At 50.8% G+C, this 22,057-nt stretch overlaps 1 protein-coding gene across 6 annotated transcripts in view; it reads right to left on the reverse strand.

The window, feature by feature from the left end:
• MPRIP (myosin phosphatase Rho interacting protein) overlaps window positions 1-16,599 on the reverse strand; it is a 143,001-nt gene extending 126,402 nt beyond the window's left edge. For 2 of the 6 annotated variants that reach the window (XM_054459239.2, XM_054459240.2), the window contains exon 1: window positions 16,055-16,599. In XM_054459239.2, the coding sequence (XP_054315214.2) occupies window positions 16,055-16,177 (123 nt within the window). In that variant the 5' untranslated portion in view covers window positions 16,178-16,599. The remainder of the gene's footprint in view (window positions 1-16,054) is intronic. The other 4 variants (XM_054459236.2, XM_054459237.2, XM_054459242.2 and 1 more) reach the window with 2 other exon arrangements.
• Window positions 16,600-22,057: the final 5,458 nt, after the last annotated feature.

Genomic DNA, 22,057 nt, shown 5'->3' on the forward strand with positions numbered 1-22,057 from the left:
TCCCTGGGTCCCCACTCTCCATGGCCCCTGGGGCTCCCCTCCCCAGGTCCCCACTCCCCACGACCCTGGAGCTCCACTCCCCAGGTCCCCATTCCCCACAGCCCTGGAGATCTCCTCCCCAGATCCCCACTCCCCACAGCTCTGGAGCTCCTCTCCCCAGGTCCCCACTCCCCACAGCCCTGGAGCTCTCCTCCCCGGGTCCCTACTCCCCACAGCTCTGGAGCTCCTCTCCTCGGGTCCCCACTCCTGATAGTCCTAGAGCTCTCCTCCCCAGGTCCCCATTCCCCACGGCCCTGGAGCTCCCCTCCCGGGGTCCCTACTCCTAATAGTCCTGGAGCTCTCCTCCCCAGGTCCCCACTCCCCACAGCTCTGGAGCTCCTCTCCCTGGGTCCCCACTCCTAATAGTCCTAGAGCTCTCCTCCCCAGGTCCCCATTCCCCACGGCCCTGGAGCTCCCCTCCCGGGGTCCCTACTCCTTAGTCCTGGAGCTCTCCTCCCTGGATCCCCATTCCCCATAGTCTTAGATCCCCTCCCTGGGTCCCTGCTCCCCGTGGCCCCTAGAATCCTCTCCCTAGGTCCCTGCTTGCAAAGAGGGGCTTGAAGGACCACAAACATAAGCATCTTTACTGTGCCACAGGACTAACGTCCCTAAGCCTGTGGAGAGGAGTCAGAAAAGCAGGGGACTCCACTGGAATGTGCTTCTGTCCGTGTTCCCTAGAACAGCTCGACCAGCACTGGCGTGAAGGGCAATGCCTGAGCTACCCACCTGGGCCTCCGCTCCCACCCCTAAATCATCTCAGGTCACCTCTGTGAAAGGGATACCACTGGGGAGGGGAGTGAAGGATGTTTTGAATGGATGTCAGTGTTTTCCTTCTTAAGTCGGGTGGCAGGTTCATGAGCATTCATTTTTATTATTTAGATTTATATTGTAAATGTATGCTGCTTGTACCCTTTTGCGTACATCCAATATTGCATTCTATTAAAAAATATTACTGCAAGTATTAGAGTATATCAGTGGTTCTTCAAACTGTGAAGATCCCTGGAGGTCATGCTTCAGGGGCCACCTCAGGTGTAGGATGGGGCAGCGGGTGGGGGTCAGGGTGGTCTCATAGCTGATGCCATTCCTCTTCCTGGGCTTCAACATGAGAACATTCATGCATCATATATGTGAGCTCCATGTTTCATTTCAAGGGGGTGGGTGTTTTGCTGCCAAAGAAATAAAGCTTGAAAACTGGTAACAGTGATGAACAGCGCAGCAAAGGCCTTTTCCCTCTAGCTGACCCCAAGGTCCTCTGGGGACCACTGTGGGGCTCTGTGGGCCCTCTGCCAGCAGCTCCCAACACCTAGCACTGGGAAGGCACCACGTCTCCCTGGGGTCTCCAGCCTTCAGCTCCCATGCCCCACAGCCCTCCTTCCAACAATGTTTAAGGATTAACTTGCCTCTTTCTTGGCAGCTCAGCTGATCTTCAGGTCAGACAAAAAGGGAAGAAAGAAGGCGTGTACCTCCGAGCAGCTGAGCCACCCCTGCACCTGCACGGCCCCCTGTGACACTGCCTCATGGCCGCATTTCATGTGTGCGACTCTTGAGGGATGTTCCAGGAACCCAGTTTCCATCCCAGACTCCTCTGTGAAGAGCTCCAGGCTCTGGGCGGGCCCTATTTGGGACCCACCCATAGCCCTCCCACCCAGCAGTCTGCAGGGCTGACATGTGGCTCCAGGTGCTGATGCCAAACAGCTCACTGACAGAATGGCCACAGGCCAGCAAGTCCTCTCCTGGGGTCCGCTGAAAGGGGGTGTTCAGACAAATGCCCGCACACCTGTGTTCACAGCAGCACTATCCACAACAGCCAAAAGGGTGAAGCAACCCAGTGTCCACCATCCATACAAGGAATGAATTCTGACCTGTGCTACAAGGTGGATGAACCTTGAAAGCATTAGGCCAAGTGCAAGACACCACAGACAAAAGGTCACATATGGTATGGTATGATTCTGTTTTGATGAAATTTCCAGAATAGGTAAATCCATTGAGGCACAAACCAGATTTGTGGTTGCTGGGGACTAAGGCGGGGGTGACTGCTTAATAGTTAAGGTGGGGTGGGGTTCTTTTGGAGCAATGGAAATGTTTTCAACTGAAGAGGGGTGGCAGTTGTACAATACTGTATGCTAAATGCAATGGAATTGCACATGCTAAAATGGTTAATTTTATGCTGCGTGAATTTCACCTCAAAAAAAAAAAAACCCTCAAAACCAAGAAACCACACACACAGTTCACCCTATCATAGCACGGGGACAGCAGGGCCCACAGCTGCTGGCCGGCTGTAAACTTCCCCCAAATCCCACTGGGCTCCTGGCCCCCCTCTGCCCACACACAGGTCCTGCAAGCCCAGCCCCGGCCCCTGCCCCTGCTCCCTGCTGTATTCCAGCTGGAGGGGGAAAGTGACATTTTAAAAGCCTCTTCCCTGTTTGGTCTTGACAAACGGCCCATGGCCACAGGATTTTTGGAACATGACGCCATTCATGGCAAAGAGAAGTGGGCTGGAGAATGCGTGGGGACAAATTTCTGGGGCAACGTCTTCGCAGGGAAGAGTCACACCCTGTTCCTCAAAAAGCCGTCCTTCCCATTCAGAAACAGGTAGGACAGAAGCATGGTGGAAGAAGGAGCAAAAAAGGGGCAGGAAAGCTAAACGAGGTCAGCCCTACCCTTCCCCGCACACACCAAGGTGGTCAGCCCCGCTCCTGGACACTAGGGGCCAAGGGGACCACACACAGCCAGAGAGTGATGGTCTCAAGGCCAAGCTCAGTCCTCTCGGGTCATGTGGAGACAGGGAAGGCCTGGAGTCCCACAGCTGGGTTTCCTCCTGGCTTTGCCACCAGAGGAGCTGCTCTAGGCATATTATACTACCTCTCTCTACCCTTCTCTTAACTCTGCCTTCTGAGGCTGCTGGAAATATAAATGAGCTAATAGTGGCCTGGCACAGGGCAATTCCTGTCAGCTATGAATACCACCAACAGCGCCACAAAACAATGCCAGGGCAGGCCACCCTTCAGCGATTTCCGTATAGGAAAACCTCCACACCATAGAAGGCCAGGTGCTAGCTGGCCGGGCCCCCTAGGAAGAGGACTCCTAAGCTCCCAGGCTCACGGGGTTTCCAGGGGGGAAGGGAGATGTGGAATTGAGAAGTAGTGGGCTGTCTGCCGAGGTGACATCTGCCTATTAGAAGAGCTCGTTCTCAGGCTCAAAAGAAGAGACTCCTCTTGTTTAGATCTCATAGAAGCGTCCCCTCAGCAGAGGCTCCTTTCCCTGCAAGGGTGAATGACTTGTAAAGGCTGGGGGTGGGGTGGACAGAGAGGCTGGAAGGACCTGCCTGCCAGCTGAGGGGACCCACTCAACACTGGTGACCAGGGGGCCATGAAACGTCCTGGCCAGATCTCCCACCCACCCAGTGATTTGGGACTAGACCCGGCTCCCCAGCTCTGGGATCCTCTCTACCTTCCTTGGGCATTTCAACCAGGCCCGGCACTAGGATTTTCCTTCCCAGACAACTGCAAGGCAGTTGCTCCACAGATACGAGTGGGATAAGTATGGCTTCTCTTAATCTTCTCCCATACTGCCCATGGCAACTCACACTCCCATCAAAGAAATTCCTAAAATTGGGATCTGCTCTGCCCTTCATGGGACCTGCATGACTTCTCTGGGCTTGACAGGGGCACAGAAGTGGCCTCTAACGTTAAATCCTAAGCTTATGAAGCCTGGCCCCTTCATTTCCTACCCTCTAAAAAAAAAATTTTTTTTTTTTTTTTTGATACAGGGTCTCGCTCTGTTACCCAGGTTGGAGTGCAGTGGCGTGATCTCAGCACACTGCAACCTCCACCTCCTGCCTCAAGCGATCCTTCTACCTCAGCCTCCCAAGTAGCTGGGATCACAGGCATGTGCCACCAAGCTTGGCTATGTTTTTTACTTTTTTGTAGAGACACGGTTTCCCTGTCTTGCCCAGACTGATCTGGAACTCCTGGGCTCAAGCAATCTGCCCATCCTGGCCTCCCAAAGTTCCGGGATAACAGGTGGGAGCCGCAGCAACTGACCTAAAAATTCTTAAAATCAGTTCAGTCCTTACACAGCAGTTCCTCAAATAATGTCATTTCATTCAACATTGATTTGTTATAACAATGTTGAGAAAAAAAAAAAGAATTCCTGCACCCACTGCCTGTGTGGAGTTTGTGTGCTCTCACGACTCCGTGCGTTTTCTCTGTACTCTGCTTTCTTTCACATCTCAGAGATGTGCACATTCAGTGAACTGGACATCTAAGTGGTCCCAGTCTGAGCAGGTGTGGGTGCGAGTGTGTCCTGTGATGGAACGGCATCCTGTCCAGGCTTTGTGCCCTGGGAGAGGCTCCAGCCACCGGTGACATTGAACTGGAATAAGTAAGCTGGAAAATGCATGAATGAATATAGGTAACTGCCTACTAAAAAGTCATCAAGTCTATGATAATCACACAAACACATGACAATAAACTATGCAGTAAGAAGCACTCAGCGAGCCTGCCGCTTTTATTCTTGTTTTTGAACTTCCTGGTGGTAGGAGGTGTGCCTTACAATTTTCACTTTGCAGTCATTTATTCCTTGATTTAACCCACCACCATGACTGTCATCACTCACTGTCATCACTCACCAAAACTTGTATAGATAATGATCTTACTTGTTTTTATTCATCTTCCTGAAGTGTATGTAATAGCTCACATGTATTTCCATGTTTAATATTAGAAATATTTTGGATCTTTATTTAGAAGTTTGGTTAATTTTTGTACCCTGAAATATGTCGTAGAAACTTAAATCCTGTTTATATCAATTAGCTTATGATAAAATTGGTTTGGTTGTGTGTTGTTATGCTTACAGCAGCAGTTTCCAAGAGCCCATCAATGACGGTGAGGACTTACTGTACTTATACATTCTGAAAAATCAAACACACACAAGGCAAACTGACTACTTCCTTCCAGTCCTCAAGGGGCTGACATAAGAAAGCTGCCAGGGTGGTGCAGAGCAGCTCAGTGGGAGAGGAGACAGCCTGAGCTTCTGTTTAATGGGCATGGGACAGACAGAAACAGGTTTGAGGGCCAGCTTGCCCACAAAATCACAGTGGAAGGCCCCTCCCTGGGCTGTTTTCTCTGCAGTAACCTAAGAGGGATGGGGACCTGGCACTCCCTGCACTGCCCCTGCCCCATCTCACCCGTGGCCTGGCCCATGGTGGACATTCAAGAGCAGATGGGCCAGCATGCTAAGTGCGAGCTTCCCAAGGGCAAGATCCGTGTCCCACACACAGCTCCATACTACATGGTTTATTGCTGATAAAACAGACCCCATTTACTAAGCACCCACCATATAACCCAGTATTCACAAACTCTGCCCTTGCCACAGATCCTGCGGTTGCTGAGGACTTTGCAAGCATCTTTCTGCATCCTCATCAGGACTCAAAGCCATGGGTATTATTATTATAACCCCCCAGTTTTCAGATGAGGGGCATAGATGCTTCAGCTGTAAGTAACTTGCTCCATCAGCATGGAAAATGGAGCTAGAATGGAAACTCAAATCTGGGCTCACCACCATTCCAATTCCCTTGCCTGGGCGCACTGAAATGAAAAGTGGGACTGTGTCAGGTTTCTAGGTCAGAGCAGGTCCCCAAGCAGAAGCCATGAAAATGCCCTGACCCACCCCTCCCGCAGCCCTGAGGCTCCTGAGCCTCAAGTGGCTCACCCAGTCCTGATAGTGAGGCTCTGGGTATGGCATCAGGAGACCCAGGAGACATGGCCCCTTTCTCTGGCTCAGCTGGGGCTCCCTGCAGCTGCTCCCCCTTCCCTTGGCCCCTTTATCTATGGGCAGGACCACGAGGAGGTCAGAAACCTTGTGTGGAAAGTGCGCCATGGTTGCTTGTGGGTCTGTTAAAACCAGCGCCTCAGAACCTACAGAGATCAAGGACAAAGCTATTTCCTGATTCTGAATTCCTCTTTCAGAGGAAAAAATTGTGCTTCCTGTTCAGAGCTATGCCAAAGGTGTGGCTGCTGCCTAGGCCAGTAGCCCATGTTGAGGATGTGGGGCATCCCGAGGCTGAGGAGAGGTGAAGATCTGGGCGATGCCCTGCACAACAGCCTGCACCGTTCACACACGCGCCCCAGCACACACTCAAGAACTAAGGAGTCCAAGTTGGGACAAGGCCCTATTCCTGATAGCAAAGGTTAACACTTATTAGAGACAAGGTGGCCAAACAGGACTTTGGAAAAAACCGTGCTGGACTTCCTGTGACCTAGGCAGGTCACTGAACCTCTGCTAAACCTCTCCAGGTCTCGGTGGCTCCATCTGCTAATTGAAGACAATTCCTCACCTGCATAATGTGGAGGAAAGGCAGGGAGGGCGGGTGCAGACAGCCCCGGCAGGTCCCTCTTCCCAGGGCTGGGAACTAGAAGTCCAGGAAACAGCTGTGATTTATTCTGTAGCATTGCAATATACCAATCTCCCTACTACCCATCTGCCCCGGGCCAGACAAAAACACTAAGGAGTTTACAAAGCAAAGTGGCCTTCCCAAGGACAGGGAGGATGAGTCTGGAGTCAGGGTGGACTCCGGCACAGGAGCCTCATGGAGCTGAAATCTGTATCACGGCCCCATCGCTGAGCAGCTCAGTGACCTTGGGCAGGCCGCTCAACCACTCTGAAAACTCAGGGTCCCCTCCTCCAAGGGAGGCCTTGCTGCCACCAGCCCTGCTGGCCACCCTTGCCTGCTGAGGTCTGTGTGAAATCACGGGCTATGACAAGATATAGTAGGTAGAGGTTCAAAGGATCCAGCAGGCCCATCCACTCAGAGTCTTGCTGCAAAGCAGCTCTGACACCAGGGCCACCTCTGGCACAGCATGCAACCGCCAAGCTGTGCCCAAGGGGAAGGAGCCAGAAGGGTCACAGGCTCCAGGCAAAAACCAGGCTGTGGTTTCATGTGAACTAGGATGACCCTGACTGAGACAACCAGTGAGTGGTTGGAAGATTCCAGTTCCAGCTTCCAGAGACAAAATGTCAGTGAATCAACCCCCCAGGTGCTCTTGCCCCCAACGGAAGTGACAATGCCTTGAGAGCTCTGGGTAGGGCATGGGGGCTCCATTCCAGAGCAGCTGTAAGACTGCCTCAATTGCTAAAACTGGAAAAAGCACAAAATCTAGGGCAGAGTTTTCGAACCTGCCCCAAATGGCCCCAGAGATGACCCAAGGCCCTCCCCCGCCACCCCGCCCCAGGATGGGAGGCCAAGCTCCAGGCTTTGGCTGCCTTGCCCAGAGCCGCACTGCTTTTGATGAAAGCTTGAAAACCATCCACCTGGTCCAACTGTGTCATTCAGCTGAGAAAGAGTGGCTGGGGGAATGAGTTTCCCAGGATAAAAGAAGAGCCCGTTTTCTTAGGTCAGATGCTTCCAAATTAGCACCCAATGATCCTCCATGTCCAGTAGTAGGATGTCTTCCCCTGTGCCTCGCTGCCACGCTCTCTCCCTCTTTCAAGACTAAGTGGCAGCTTGGGAACAATTCAAACATTCCGAGTTGGATTTCTTTATTTCTGCTAAAGAGCATGAGGTTGCCCAAAGAAAGGCTACTTCCCCCAGAGGCGGCAGCCAGCGTGCTTCCTGGAACATCCCTCACCACATGGGGGGCTCAGGAACTCCCCATTCCATCAGCACACTACTCCTCCCCTGCAAAGAGAAGGCAGGCATCCGCTTTACAGGTGGGAGACACAAGTCACCTTCCTGGGTCACCTTGCACATTTATGTCAGGAAGAGAACATAGGCCTTGGACTATAGTCCTTCTGTCTGGTAAGGGAAACAGAACGCAGAGGAAAAGATCAGGTAACAGGCTAGAACCCAGGGAAAAAAAAGCTAGGGTGCAACTACATAATACTGGAACATCGCACGTCCAGTTTAGAGGAGGATATGCCAGCCTGCCCACCACGGCCCTCACCGGCTCCCCACGGGACAGGCCTGAGGCCCTGGCCAGGACCCTCCTCCCTTCTGCCCCTAAACTCTGCCTCTGGGCAGGGAGTGGGGATCAGAGCCCAGAAGAGAACTTCTAACACACCAAAAGAAGCCATCAAAGACGTGATAGTCAAAGAAAGAAACTTCAAAAGTTGGCAAGAGACACCAAGGGCCAAGGAGGAGTCGGGACACAAACAGGAGTAACAAGTCCCAGAAAAGCAGCACTCCAGGAACCTTCCAACCCAGGGCCCAAGGGAGGGAGGGAGGAAACTCATCACCACCTGTGGCACCCCAGGGCTGCCGCCAGGACTGCGGGCAGTGGCCACACCACTGGGTTACTAAGCAGTGGGAAAGTGGCTAGTCTGAGCTGAAATGTGTTGTAAGGTAAAATGAGCACATCATAACTTTTTTGCATGGTGTAATGACAGTATTTTGGATATATCTGGTTAAATAAAATATAATTAAAATTAATTTCACCTCTTTTTTTTTTTTTTTTTTGAGACGGAGTCTCACTCTATTGCCCAGGTTGGAGTGCAGTGGCGTGATCTCGGCTCACTGCAAGCTCCGCCTCCCGGGTTCACGTCATTCTCCTGCCTCAGCCTCCCTAGTAGCTGGGACTATAGGTGCCCGCCACCACGCCTGACTAATATATTTATTTTTAATTTTTTTTTTTTGAGACGGAGTCTCGCTCTGTTGCCCAGGCTGGAGTGCAGTGGTGCAATCTCGGCTCGCTGTAAGCTCCACCTCCCGGGTTCATGCCATTCTCCTGCCTCAGCCTCCTGAGTAGCTGGGACTACAGGCGCCCGCCACCGCGCCTGGCTAATTTTTTGTATTTTTAGTAGAGACGGGGTTTCACCGTGATCTCGATCTCCTGACCTCGTGATCCACCTGCTTCGGCCTCCCAAAGTGCTGGGATTACAGGTGTGAGCCACCGCGCCCGGCCCCGACTAATTTATTGTATTTTTAGTAGAGACGGCGTTTCACTGTGTTAGCCTGGATGGTCTTGATCTCCTGACCTCGTGATCTGCCCATCTCGGCCTCCCAAAGTGCTGAGATTACAGGTGTGAGCCACTGCACCCAGCCCCTCTTTTAATTTTTTTAACGTAGCCGCTAGAAAATTTAAAATTTCCTATGTGGCTTCCATTATAGTTCTAGAGGACAGGGCTGGTCTAACTGAAGGGTGGCACACTGTGCCCCGTGCCAAATTGGCCCACCAGCTGCTTTTCTAAGACCCCAAAACCAAGAATGGCTTTTATATTTTTAAGTGGCTATATCCTACACAACTTCTTCGATTTTGCCTGTTGGCCTGCAAAACCTAAAAGATACAAGATTTCTTTGAGTAAAAGGCTCTGGGATTTGATGAAAGCTTGAAAACCACCGACCTGGTCCAACTGTGTCATTCAGGTGGGAAAGAGTGGCTTGGGGAAGGAGTTCCCCAGGATAAAAGAAGAGTCCTTTATAAAAAAAAAATTGCCAAGCCCTGGTCTAGACTCTAGAAACAATCAGATATTCACTCCAGGTGACACAAGGAGCAGAAGGCAGGTGTGTGTGTGTGAGACAGCGATTCTTGTACAGACAGTCCCTGACTTACAATTTTGACTTTGTGATAGGTCTGATGGGTTTTACCTGGATGTACCCCCACCATAAGTCCCATCATAAGTCAAGGAGCATTTGAAAGTGAACAATTCAGGGGCATTTAGTACATTTCACAATGTTGTGCAACCAGCACTTTTATCTAGTTCCAAAACATTTCATCACCCCCAAAATAGAACCCCAGTCTCATTAGTAGTCATTCCACATCGCCCACCCAACCCTCAGGCTCTGGAAACAACCAATCTGCTTTCTGTTTCTACAGATTTACCTGTTTTGGACATTTTACATAAATGGAATCACACAGTATGTGACACATGACCTTTCATGTCTGCTTCTTAGCACAATGTTTTCTAGGTTCGTCCATGTTGTGGCATGTCTCAGTACTTCGCTCCTTCTTAGAACTGAATGATATTCCATGGTACGGATACACTACGATTTGCTTATCTACTCATTAGTGGATGGACACTTGGATTGTTGCTACCTTTTGGCTATTGTGAGTAGTGCTGTTATGAACATTTGCATACAAGCATCTGTTTGAATACACCTGTCCTCAATTCTTGCGGGCATATACCTAGAAGTGGGAATGCTGGCTCATGTGGTAGGTTCTATGCTGAACTTTCTGAGAAACTCCCAAACTGTTTCCACAGCAGCTACACCATTTCATTCCCACCAGCAACGCGCAAGGGTTATAACTTCTTCACATCCTCGCCAACATGTTATATTCTTTTTTTTTTTTTTTTATTCTAGCCATCCTGACAGGTATGAAGTGATATCTCACTGTGGTTTCAATTTAGGTTTCGCTGATGACAACGCTGAGCATTTCTCATGGTGCTTGGCAGTCTGAAATGGGATTTTGTGTGTCTGAGATTTTTGACACGCTCCCTGCCAAGCAATACACCAACTCCTGTTACAGATCTCCTACAAGGTGGCGGGCGGAGGGGGGGAGATGCGAAATCTCCCCATTGTTTCTGAGATACACATTAAGTCAAATCAGGAAGTCCTATGCCTTAGAACTTCTACGAATGTCTACAGGAACAAAGGGAAACCTGATGAAATGCTTCCCTGAGACCTCGTCCTGGCCCACACCCTCTGTCTGAAATTCCCACCTGAGGCCCCCGCAGCCTTGGCAGTGGGGTATGGGCACAGCGAGGGCAGAATCACATCAGGAAGACTAAGAACAAGAACCCTGGGAGAGATCAAGACCGAGCTCATTCCCAGATGGGAAAACAGGCCTGAGCAATGAAAATGACCCAGCCAAGGTCCCACAAAAAAACAGGGCTAGACAAAGAACTAGAAACAGGCTTGGAGGCTCCTTCCACAGAGGCAATGCCTGAAGTTACACAGTCAGCAGGAGAAAGAGACATCACCCCCAGATCAACATCCACTGGGAACCCACGTGGATGTAGAAGCTGAGCACCCTGGGTTCCAGACCTGCTTCTCCCACTAATGCCCACCCCTCTGATTCACCTCCCAGCCTCTGCACCTGCTCCCCTTCTGCCTGCCCACTACATGGGGGCTTCCTAGGCTGGTTCCTCTCCTTTCACTCTATGCAGCCTCCTGAGTGCTCACACTCACTCCCATCATTTCAGCAACCACCTCCACATCCAAGACTTAAGAATTCCAACCCAGCCTCCCTCTATGTCCATAAGGGTCAAACTTACCATATTATTTTTTACCCCTCCCCATCCCCCAAGTTTACTCCAAATCTGTTCTTCTCAATCTGTGTTAAAGGTACTTCTAACTACCCCAGGTTCCTCAACACCCACCTCTGATCAACCAACATCCTGTCCCTAGAGTCTGATTCCTTCCATCCTCACCAGCACTGATCTGGAGAGAATGCCTTGATTGTAATTTACCTACTTTAATAGCCTCCAGGAGATCTTCTGCCTTTAACCAGAATTATTTTCCTAAAAAACAAGTCTGATAGATTAAAAAGCTAAGCATAAAAATAGCTATAAAATATGAGAAATTATTTTACAAATCTTGGAAAGTAGGCCTTAAATATGACATTAAAACTACAAACTATTTAAAAAAAAAAGACCAACTGCATTCATATTATGAAAAAGAAAAATAACCACACATAAAAGACAAGTGGCATTCTGGGAAAAAATACCTGCAATACGTGGCAAGCATCGGATTAATATCTAGTGCAGGGTCAGCAAACTATGGCTCGCAGGCCACACATCATGCCAGCTGCCTGTTTTTGTAAATAAAGTTTTTTAAATTTATTACTATTATTATTTTTTTGAGAAGGAGTCTCACTTTGTTGCCCAGGCTGCAGTGCAGTGGCACGATCTTGGCTCAATGCAACCTCTGCCTCCTGGGTTCAAGCAATTCTCGTGCCTCAGCCTCCCAAGGAGTAGCTGGGATTACATGCATGTGCCACCACACCCAGCTAATTTTTGTATTTTTAGTAGAGACAGGGTTTCACCATATTGGCCAGGCTGGTCTTGAACTCCTGACCTCAGATCATCCACCCACCTCAGCCTCCCTAAGTGTTGGGATTACAGGCGTGAGCCACTGCGCCCTGCTGCTAAATAAAGTTTCCCTGGAACACAGTAACTCATTCGAACTCATTCGTTAATGTGTTGTCTACAGCTGCCTTTGCGATGAGACGGCAAAGTCTGCACAGTTGTGACAGAGACCATATAGCCCACAGAGACTAAATTATATTTACTATTTGGCCTTTTACCAAAAAAGTTTGCAGACCCCGACCTAAAGCACTTATAGAAAGCTTCTACAAATCAACTGGGGGAAAAACTAACCTGACAGAAAAATGGGCAAGCAATAAGAACAGGCAATCCACAAAAGAAACAAAAATGCTCAGTAAATACTATAAAAAAGGCTCAACCTCACCAGTAATTAGGAAAATTATTAGAGAATTAAATCATTTGATAATATCCAGTCCTGGAAATGTTATGACACAGCCTTTTTTGGAAGGCAATTTCATGGCATCTGAAAAAAAAATTAATGCGCTTGATGTCAACCCAGCCATTCTATTTATAGGTATCTGCCCCCAGAGAAATACTTGCATTCGTGCATGCACACACACACACACCCAAAAGTACTTATAAGGCTGTTTGCCGAAACATTCACTGTATATAACGGCAAAACCCGTAAGCAACCTTGATGTCTATCAATAAGGAAACAGGTTAAATTCTAGTACACTCCTAAAGGCCTAATATGCAAAATGGTTCTGGCATCTTTATATGCCACACCATGAAAAGAACGCTAAGACATGCTGTTAAGCAGAAAACAAAAAATATGTCGCAGAGCAAATACACGCACCCAGTTCAGGATAAAAAGGTTTAACTGTATATTTGAGCTGGGTGCGGTGACTCACGCCTGTAATCCCGGCACTTTGGGAGGCCGAGTCAGGCGGATCACGAGGTCAGGAGATCAAGACCATCCTGGCTAACACAGTGAAACCCCGTCTCTACTAACAATACAAAAAATTAGCCAGGCATGGTGGCGGGTGCCTGTAGTCCCAGCTACTCGGGAGGCTGAGGTAGAAGAATGGTGTGAACCCGGGAGGCGGAGCTTGCAGTGAGCCCAGATCGCGCCACTGCACTCCAGCCTGGGCGACAGCGCGAGACTCTGCCGCAAAACAAAACAAAACAAAACAAAACAAAACAAAACAAAACTGTATATTTGGGTCCGTATGTTGCTGAGAAATGCACAGGAGAACTGGAGGATAAATGACACTCTGTGAACAGGGGCCTGGAACAAGTAATAAAGGACGGTCACTTATCACTTATCCCAGATTACTCCAAATGTCCGTGAGGAGGAAAAGACAAAGAACTCCACTGCTCCAAGCCAGCATTCTCAAGGCACCTCCTGCAACATAACCATCCCTGACATTATTGTCCTCATCATGTGCTCATGGTGTGGCCACTGCAGACACTGAACAGGAGTAGGGGAACTAACATTGGCTTCAGAATCCTGGCTCCATCCCTGAACTGGACAAGTCGCTTCCCTTCTCTGGGTTTCAATCTTCTCACCGGTAAGAGGAAGTGGTTACATTAGCTGATCTCCAAGTCCCTTCCAGGTCTGATGCCATAATACAGTCCCTGCAAGAGGTTTCTGTGCCTCTCCAGGGGAAAAACAAACAAACAAAACCCACAGCTGAGGAAATAAACCTCAAACCAAAAGGCTCAGAGAAATGTCTACTCCTGGGAAGATGACATCTCAAGAGCAAAAGCCGGCCAAGGCTGCCCACCACCTCCCTGGGCCCAGTATCCTCTCCTCTTAAAGAGGGAGTGGCCTCGATGGTGGCTGATGTATCTTCCAGCTTTGACGGTCTAAAATAAGCTCCAGGCTGGGAGGGGCAGCAGGAAGCAGGGGCTTGGGGGAGACTGATGGGAACCGATTGGTTGAGGTTTTCTAATGGAGCCATAAGGATGAGAGTGAGAGGGAGGGCCGGATGCAGAGAGCAGCAGAGAAGGCTGTTGGCAACAGCCCTGAGTCTCCGTCCTCTCTTTTCAAGAGCAGTTTCTTCCTGAAAGATCCCAGGAGGTAGAAGGCTGGGCTAATCTATCCCAGCACAAATAACCCTACTCATTATTTCAGAAACTACCATTCCAGTTGTGCCCTGAAGGTCTCAGGCCTGTTTCAAAACCCACAATTCAACTTTGAATACAGTGAGAGTACAGTATTTTAAGTTTGCCTCTCCCCGTGAATCCAATTAATAATCAACAGATTAAAAAAAATCTCAGCAGACTGGACTCAAACATGCAGATTCCATCCTAGTTTATCTAAGCTCAAGAATTCGCAAACAGCCCCTACGAGGTGTAAATTTACCAATTTTGTCAGTTGCTTAGAATAACCAGGAAACTTACAAACCTCTCTCAGAACAACCCTTGCCCAGAAACTTCTTAAAGTGGCAGGTTTTTTTGGTTTGTTAAATTGTAAGAGAAAAGTTTCATAAAATATCATTTCTTGCTTTTCACAAATGCTCAGTGAAGGAGGTAAGCCAGGGACCAGGATTCCCAATTTACAGATAAGGAAATTAAAAGATGCAGAGGTAAAGGGATGTGTTCAAGGTCACACAGCTGGAAGTGACAGCCAAGACTTGAAGCAAAGTCTCCTAACAACTCCTTATCGCATAAACTGTTTCATCCAAAAAAGCATCCAGATGAGAAGAAGGAATCAAGTACTCCTTTACACTCCAGAACACCCTCCGAGGTAAATGAGTTCTACCCGTCCCATGCTGACCGTCCTTAAAACCCTTGGTATCTTAACCATCTATGACTTTGCAGCCTTGAGTGTTTGGTTAAGCTTTTGGGGTTTAGATGAAAAGCATCTTTTCCTGGCAGTTGGAAACCTGACCTCAGAGAAAGGCCCCGTGCCCCAGGCCGTAACCCCTGCTCCACCAGCCTACTCCAGTCGGCCATGTAAACAAGTCAAACCCTGGGTGCACTGAAGTGGCATTAAAAACAACCAGGCCTGTTCACTCGTTTTCAGTCTAAGGGGTTCTTCTGCGACAGGAGTGGCTACAACTAGGTCACACTGGACTGGAATGTGAAGGGACTTCCCCTGGCTTCATTCAGGAGGCTGAGAGAAAGCTCTGAAGAGGATGGAGATGATGGCCGTGGGGAGGGTACCGAGGCACATCCCAAGGAGGTGCACACAAGGCTCGGAATCCTGGAACACTAGGAGTTCAAACAGCAATCACTGCAGGGGTTCCCAAGGGCCATGGGGGCTGCAGCCAAGCCTCTTGGAGCCTTTCATCAATACAAATTCCCCATCTCCCCAATCACTCCAGGGCGGGGGCCCCAGAACTCTGTGTTTAATGGCTATGACTCTAATGCACGTTTGGGAGCCACAACTAGTTCAAAGCCCTGTTTGACAGATAAGGCTGGGAGACAGAAACCAACTTTCCCGAGGACCCACAGGTCTCCTCACCCCTCGGCCAGTGACCAGGGAACTAACTGGTCACGGCCTGCCAGCCTAAGTTCAAGAACAAGACCCTCCTCGCCAGACTTGGACACCCTTCACCTCTCTCCAGTGCTTGACAGTGACGATGATTCAGAATCGGGGCAGGCTGCGTCCCACTAGACGGAAGCCCACAGTCCTCCCCAACAATCCGACCCCTGGGCCACTCTGGCTGGACAAATCCAAGTCCAGTCCCAAGCCAGACTCTCAGGGGGGTCCCGTCAAGCGGCATGCAATCTCTAAGCGCTTTGTTCCTACTAAGCGAAACCAGGCATTTTTGAGTCACCCAAAAAGCATGAATCACACAGCCGGGCAACGGGAACGGGAAAGGATGTTATTTTTCGGCATACTCGAGGATTTTCCCTTTGTCCCAGCTCTGTCAATGCACTTCCCGTCCCCGTCCCCGTCCCCATGCCCCAGGACTCGCGCATTTCCCTGCTCCATTTTTATTTTCCCTGCAGCCCTTGGCTGCACCCCGGCCGCCGGCCCGCGGCTCCCAGAACGGAGGTGTCCGGGCCGGCCCCGGTCGCTCACCTGCGTCAGGTCCTCGTCGTTGAGCAGATGCGACTCGCGGGGCTTGAAGCAGTTCTGACACTTGCTCTTGTTGAAGATGTTGGCCTGGAATTTCCTGCACGGGTTCTCCTTGGCTGCCGACATGGTCGGCGCGGCGGCGGCGGCGGCGGCGGCGGCGGCGGCGGCGGCGCAGGCCTGGCCGGCTTGGCGCTCCCGGCGGGCTAGGGACTCAGCGCGGCCGCCGCCTCATCCCTCGCCGGCCCCGCCGCAGGCCCGGCCCGGCCTCCTTCCCGGCGGGCGGCTCGCTGCACGCGCCGAGGCTCCTGAGCCGCCCGGGCCTCACAGCGCGCGCGACGCCCAGCTCCCGCCCGCACCGCCGCCGCCCGGCCGCCGCGGGCCCATGGACGCGGCCTCGGGCCCGCTGCTTCCCGCTGCGGCCCGCCTCTCAGGCGCCGGTCGCCGCCGTCCCGGCTAGTCCGCCCCGCCGCAGCTGCCCTCGGCGCCCTGCGGCCGCTGCAAATGGGAGCGGAGCGCCTCACGCACTACGGGCGGGGCGGGCGAGCGGCCGGGCGCGGGGAGGTGCCGGGGCGTACGGGGCGGGGCCGCGCCCGACGCGATCGGCAGCCCCACCGGCCAATGGCGATGGCGCGCTCTCGTTAACAAAGGAAACTCTGGGCCAATGGCAGTTGGGGGCGGGACCGAGGGCCGCCGAGCGCAAGGTAAGTTGTGCAGGCCGGGAAGGTGGGGGCGCCGGCATGGGACGTTCAGGTTTGGTGGACTGGCGCCGAGGCCGGCCGGGCTGACAGCTGCAGGGCCCGGGCGGGGGCTGCGGGGGAAGGCGGAGCCGACCTCAGGCTGCCTCTCGGCAACCCCCTCGCTCCCAGGCTCGCCTTCCCGCGCCCACGCTGTACACCCAACGGAGGCATCTTCCCCAAGCCCAGCTCGGAAAGGATTAGTTTAGCACCTACTGTGTACCAGGCCCTCTCGTAGGAGTCAGTTAGCGTCGGTAAGGGCTGGATACTGCTCCAAGGGCTCGCTCATTAAAGTTTCACAACCTCTCCATTCTCATCCCCATTTTACACAGGAGGAGACTGAGGAGCAGAGAAGTAACAGCGGGTAGTGTTTCAACGGATGACTAAGAGAAGATGTCAGCGGACTTGAAGAGCTGTCAGCTCCATTAGGGGAGATGAGCGAAGGCTGACTCTCTGCCAGGTGCTGAGCTAGGCATTCTTTCCCCCATGATGTGCTTGAGGAAATGAAGGGTCAGACGCCTGGAGTAATTTGTGTAGGATCACTCTGCTAGGAAGAGGCCGAGCTGTCACTCCCGTCCTCCATTGTCCAGCCTCCTGGCCAAAAGACAACCTGGAAAAGGCTGTCAAAGGCTCAGGCAGAAGGTTGTAGAAGCCCAGAGAGGGGAGAAATGCGCTCTTTAGAAAAATTCGGGTGGCTTCAAGGAGGAGGGGAAGTTTAAGTGGACAGTGAGAGGATTGAGTGTGGCTGGAAGTGGAGATAGGTGAAGAAGGAGCAAGAGGGCTTGGAAGAGGGCTCTATCACCCAGGCCTTGTATTCCAAGCCCAGGCGTGCACATGTCATCCCACTGGCAGCTGGGAGTCATGGTGAGTCTTTAAACGGGGGTGAGCTAACCCAGCCTTCACGGAGGAGGTGACATGGGAGCATGTAGTGGCAGCCACAGCAGCTGTTGCTCAGGGAATGGGGAGGTTTTAGGAGGAGAAGTAGCAAATGCTTCCAGAGCTGTGTACTTTTCCACGGATCATCTGGTAAATATCCCAGGGAGGTGGATTTCAACTTAGTATAAGAAAATGCTTTTCCTCCAAAGGGAACTGTGGGGAAGGCAGATCAAAGTCCTTTGGCAGCCTAAGGGGGAAAGCCCAGCTCCACCCGGCAGGAGCTCTGTGGCCTCGGGCAAGTCCCTTAACCTGCCTGGTGCCTCAGTGACCTCATGTACAAAATTGGCATTAATTAATTAATGTGAACATTAAATGATATAATGCTTGTTAAGTAGCATAATGTTAATTGGTGAATATAGGCAAAAGGTGTTTATTGTACTATTCTTGCAACTTTTCTGTTGCTTTAAATTTTTGCAAAATAAAAAGGGGACGGAGGACTGACAATTCTGCCCTGCAGAGAATACTCAGAAACTGATAGGAGAGGTGGCCACCGGGGAGGGGAGCTGGGTGGTTGAGAGGTGACCTACTTTTAATTTTCATTGCAATCCCTTTTGTTTCTGCTGAATTTAGTATTGTGTGCATGTACAACTTGTTTAAAATATATATGTGTATATATATATATATATTCTTTTTTGATGTCCTACCCATGCCTCAAGGCCACCTCCCTTAAAGTGCTCAGCATGTTCTGCTCAGGTCAGTAGGCACATCCAGCACCTGCACTGGAATGGAGGGGTCCACAGTAGGGGCGCAAAGAAGAGTTTCATTCAGCAACTCAGAGGCAGCCTGCCCGGCAGGAGCCCGCACTCAAGCAAGTGGAGACAAACAGAAACAGGAGACAGAGAAGTTCAATCCGGGGTGTTGTGGGGGCCCACAAAGGGGCACCCAGCCCTGTAGGCAGCTTCAGGGAAGGCTCCTGGAGGAGGCAATGCCTAGGCCGAGTCTGGAGCTGAGTAAGACCCAGCCAGAGAAGGTGAAGGGAAAGACACGTCAAACTGGGGCACCAATTATAGAGTCTCAGGCCTTGAAACCAAAGGGTGTGTTCATGAACAGAAGCAGCTTTCTATCACTGGGTAGTTCAGAGAGGTAGGAGTGACCAGCATCGAGAGGCACTGGGAGGAGTAGTGGATGGTGCAAGCCCAGCCTCTTCAGGGAGACAGGTATGGTTTTTGTTGTTAATACTATTTCATCTCCATTTTATAGAAGACACACACGAGGCTCAGGACATATCAAGAACTTGCCTGTGGTCACAATTATAGATCCTACAGGTGAAGATTTGAGCCCACACAGGCCAGCACCGGAGCTGCCTGGGCCAGGGGCAGTCATCAATTTTGAATTTTTTTCGGCTGAGCACTTAGGTAAGGGCTGCTGATCTGGAGAATGAATCAGGGGCAAGGACTGAGAGAGCTGCAGAGGAGAGAGGGTAGCAGCCTGACTAGGATAGGGTCGGTGGGAGGCAAGGGAATGAATTCGGAAAATGTTTAGGAGGTAGAATCAATTAGTTGTGCTCCTCTCCAAAACCCTCAGGGTAGAGTGGGGTCTTGGTTGCTACTCCATTTCCCCTGTCTAGTTCAGTGCCTGGCATAGAGCAGGGGCTCAAAAACACCCCATGGGGGCACGGTGGCTCACACCTGTAGTCCCAGCACTTTGGGAGGCTGAGGTGGGCGGATCACGAGATCAGGAGTTCGAGACCATCCTGGCTAACACAGTGAAACCCCATCTCTACTAAATATACAAAAAATTAGCCAGACTTGGTGGCGGGCGCCTGTAGTCCCAGCTACTAGGGAGGCTGAGGCAGGAGAATGGCATGAACCCGGGAGGCGGAGCTTGCAGTGAGCCGAGATCGTGCCACTGCACTCCAGCCTGGGCGACAGAGTGAGACTCTGTCTCAAAAAACAAAACAAAACAAACAAGAAAAACACCCCATGGGTGAATGGATGAAAAGTCATCGTTCCACCTTGTATTGTAATATCTCCTCCACCAGATTATGAAATCCATACCGACAGAGTCTGTGTCTCATAACCTTGGGTTCCCTTTCCAGGGGCCTAGAACAGCACTTTGCATGAAGTTCAATACTCAGTGTAAACATGTAAAGATTCACTGGGCTGTATGCTTTTTTCACTGCATTGTGTACACCTCAATGTATAGTGTTTATCTCAAAAAAGCAAATAAGCAAGCAAGCAAGAAAAGGCCGCTCAGGTGAGCCCCAAATGCAGGTAAGTCTTGATTTGTGGCTCTGACTGCCATCCTGGGAAGTTTTCCCTGTGTCCTGTTAGGGAGCAGAATTTACACACACATAACCAGAGGTAACCACTATTTTGATCTCCATTACCACAGATGAGTGGAATCCGCTGCGAGCTATGCCTGGCTCTTCTCCTTCAACAGTATGCCTGTGAAATTCATCAATCCACATGGCTACTGTATGTATCAGTACTTCATTCTTTTTCATTGCTGCCTGGTAGTCCCTTGTGTGGAAATACTACAATTTATCTGTCCATGTTCCCATGGATAGACATTCAGGATGTTTCCAGTTTGGGGCCATTATGAATAGTGCTACAAATATCTTCGTGCTTGTCTTTGGTGGACATAAGCACTTCTTTGTTTCTTTTCTTTTTTTTTTTTTTTGAGATGGAGTCTCGCTGTTTTGCCCAGGCTGGAGTGCAGTGGCACGATCTTGGCTCACTGCAAGCTCCTCCTCCTGGGTTCAGGCCATTATCCTGCCTCAGCCTTCTGAGTAGCTGGGACTACAGGCACCTGCCACCACGCCCGGCTAATTTTTTTTTGTATTTTTTTAGTAGAGACGGGGTTTCACTGTGTTGGGATGGTCTCAATTTCCTGACCCCGTGATCCGCCTGCCTCGGCCTCCCAAAGTGCTGGGATTACAAGCATGAGCCACCGTGCCCGGCCAAGCACTTATTTCTATTGGGAATACCCAAGAGTAGGGATGGCTAAGTTTTGGGAAGTGAATGTTTAACCTAATGGGAAACTGCCAAGCAGTTCTCCATACCTGAGAGTTGGGCTCTCATCTCGCCCTTTTTCTGCTAATCATTGATAATACAATTCATCTGGAGGAATGTGTGAATGCTACAGGTTTCCAGGGCCTCCCATGGAATTGTGTGTCTGTTGGAGTGCACGAATCTATTTTGTCATTGCTATTGAGACAGGGTCTTACTCTGTCGCCCAGGAGTGCAGTGGTGTGATCTGGGCTCACTGCAGCTTTGACCTCCCAGGCCCAAGTGATCCTCCTACCTCAGCTTCCCAAGTAGCTGGGACTACAGGAGTGTGCCACCTTGCTTGCTAATTTTCCTGTAGAGACAGGGTCTCACTATGTTGCCCAGGCTGGTCTCAAACTCCTGGGCTCAAGAGATCCTCCTGCTTCGGCCTCCCAAAGTGCTGGGATTACAGATATGCATCACTATGCCCAGCCGAATAATCTGTTTTTAAAATATTTCTGCTAGGCAAGTTTTGGAAATAGTGAGTGGAGCTGTGGTTCTCAAATCCTGGGGGATTAAAAAAAATCCTACTCTGGAGGCTGGGCGCGGTGGCTCAGGCCTGTAATCCCAGCACTTTGGGAGGCCGAGGCAGGTGGATCACTTGAGGCCAGGAGTTCGAGACCAGCTTGGCCAACATGGCAAAACTCATCTCTACTAAAAATACAAAAATTAGCTGGGCATCATGGTGCAGGCCAGTAATCCCAGCTACTTGGGTGGCTTGAACCTGGGAGGCAGAGGTTGCAGTAAGCCGAGATTGTGCCACGGTGCTACTACAGCCTGAGTGACAGAGCTAGACCCTGTCTCAGAAAAAAAAAAAAAAAAAAGATTCCTATTCTGGTCCATTTCCAGATATTCTGATTTAATTGGTGTCTGTAAAGGCTACTCGGGGGATTCTCATAACCACACAGGAGTTCGAACCACTGGATAAAGGAGGGTGGAAAGGCGAAGGCTCTGGTGTGGTGTGTCTCAGCCAGCTATTGCTGCAGAACCACCCCACCCCACAAAGCAGAGTGGCTTGAACACTGTTTTCTTGCCTCTCTGGTTCTGAGAGTTGACTGGGCTCTGCCCGGCAGTCCTGCTGGTCTTGCTTGCTGTAAGTGTGGCTTCATGGTAGCTGGGTGAGGTCACTGGAGGCTGGACTGAGACAGGGCTGGCTGGACCTTCGTCCTCTCCTTGCAGCCTCAGAGCCTCTCCTTTCCCCATGGCTTCCCCTTCTGCTCTGCATGCAGCACCTCGGTGTTCACCAGAGCAAAGAAGCAGAAGTGCCCATCCTCCTAAACGCCAGGCCTGGCACTCGACCGCATGCCATTAGTCAGCACATGGCACAGGATGTCCCAGACTCGAGG

The sequence above is a fragment of the Pongo pygmaeus genome, chromosome 19 (assembly GCF_028885625.2).
Source record: "Pongo pygmaeus isolate AG05252 chromosome 19, NHGRI_mPonPyg2-v2.0_pri, whole genome shotgun sequence".
NCBI lineage: Eukaryota > Metazoa > Chordata > Mammalia > Primates > Hominidae > Pongo > Pongo pygmaeus.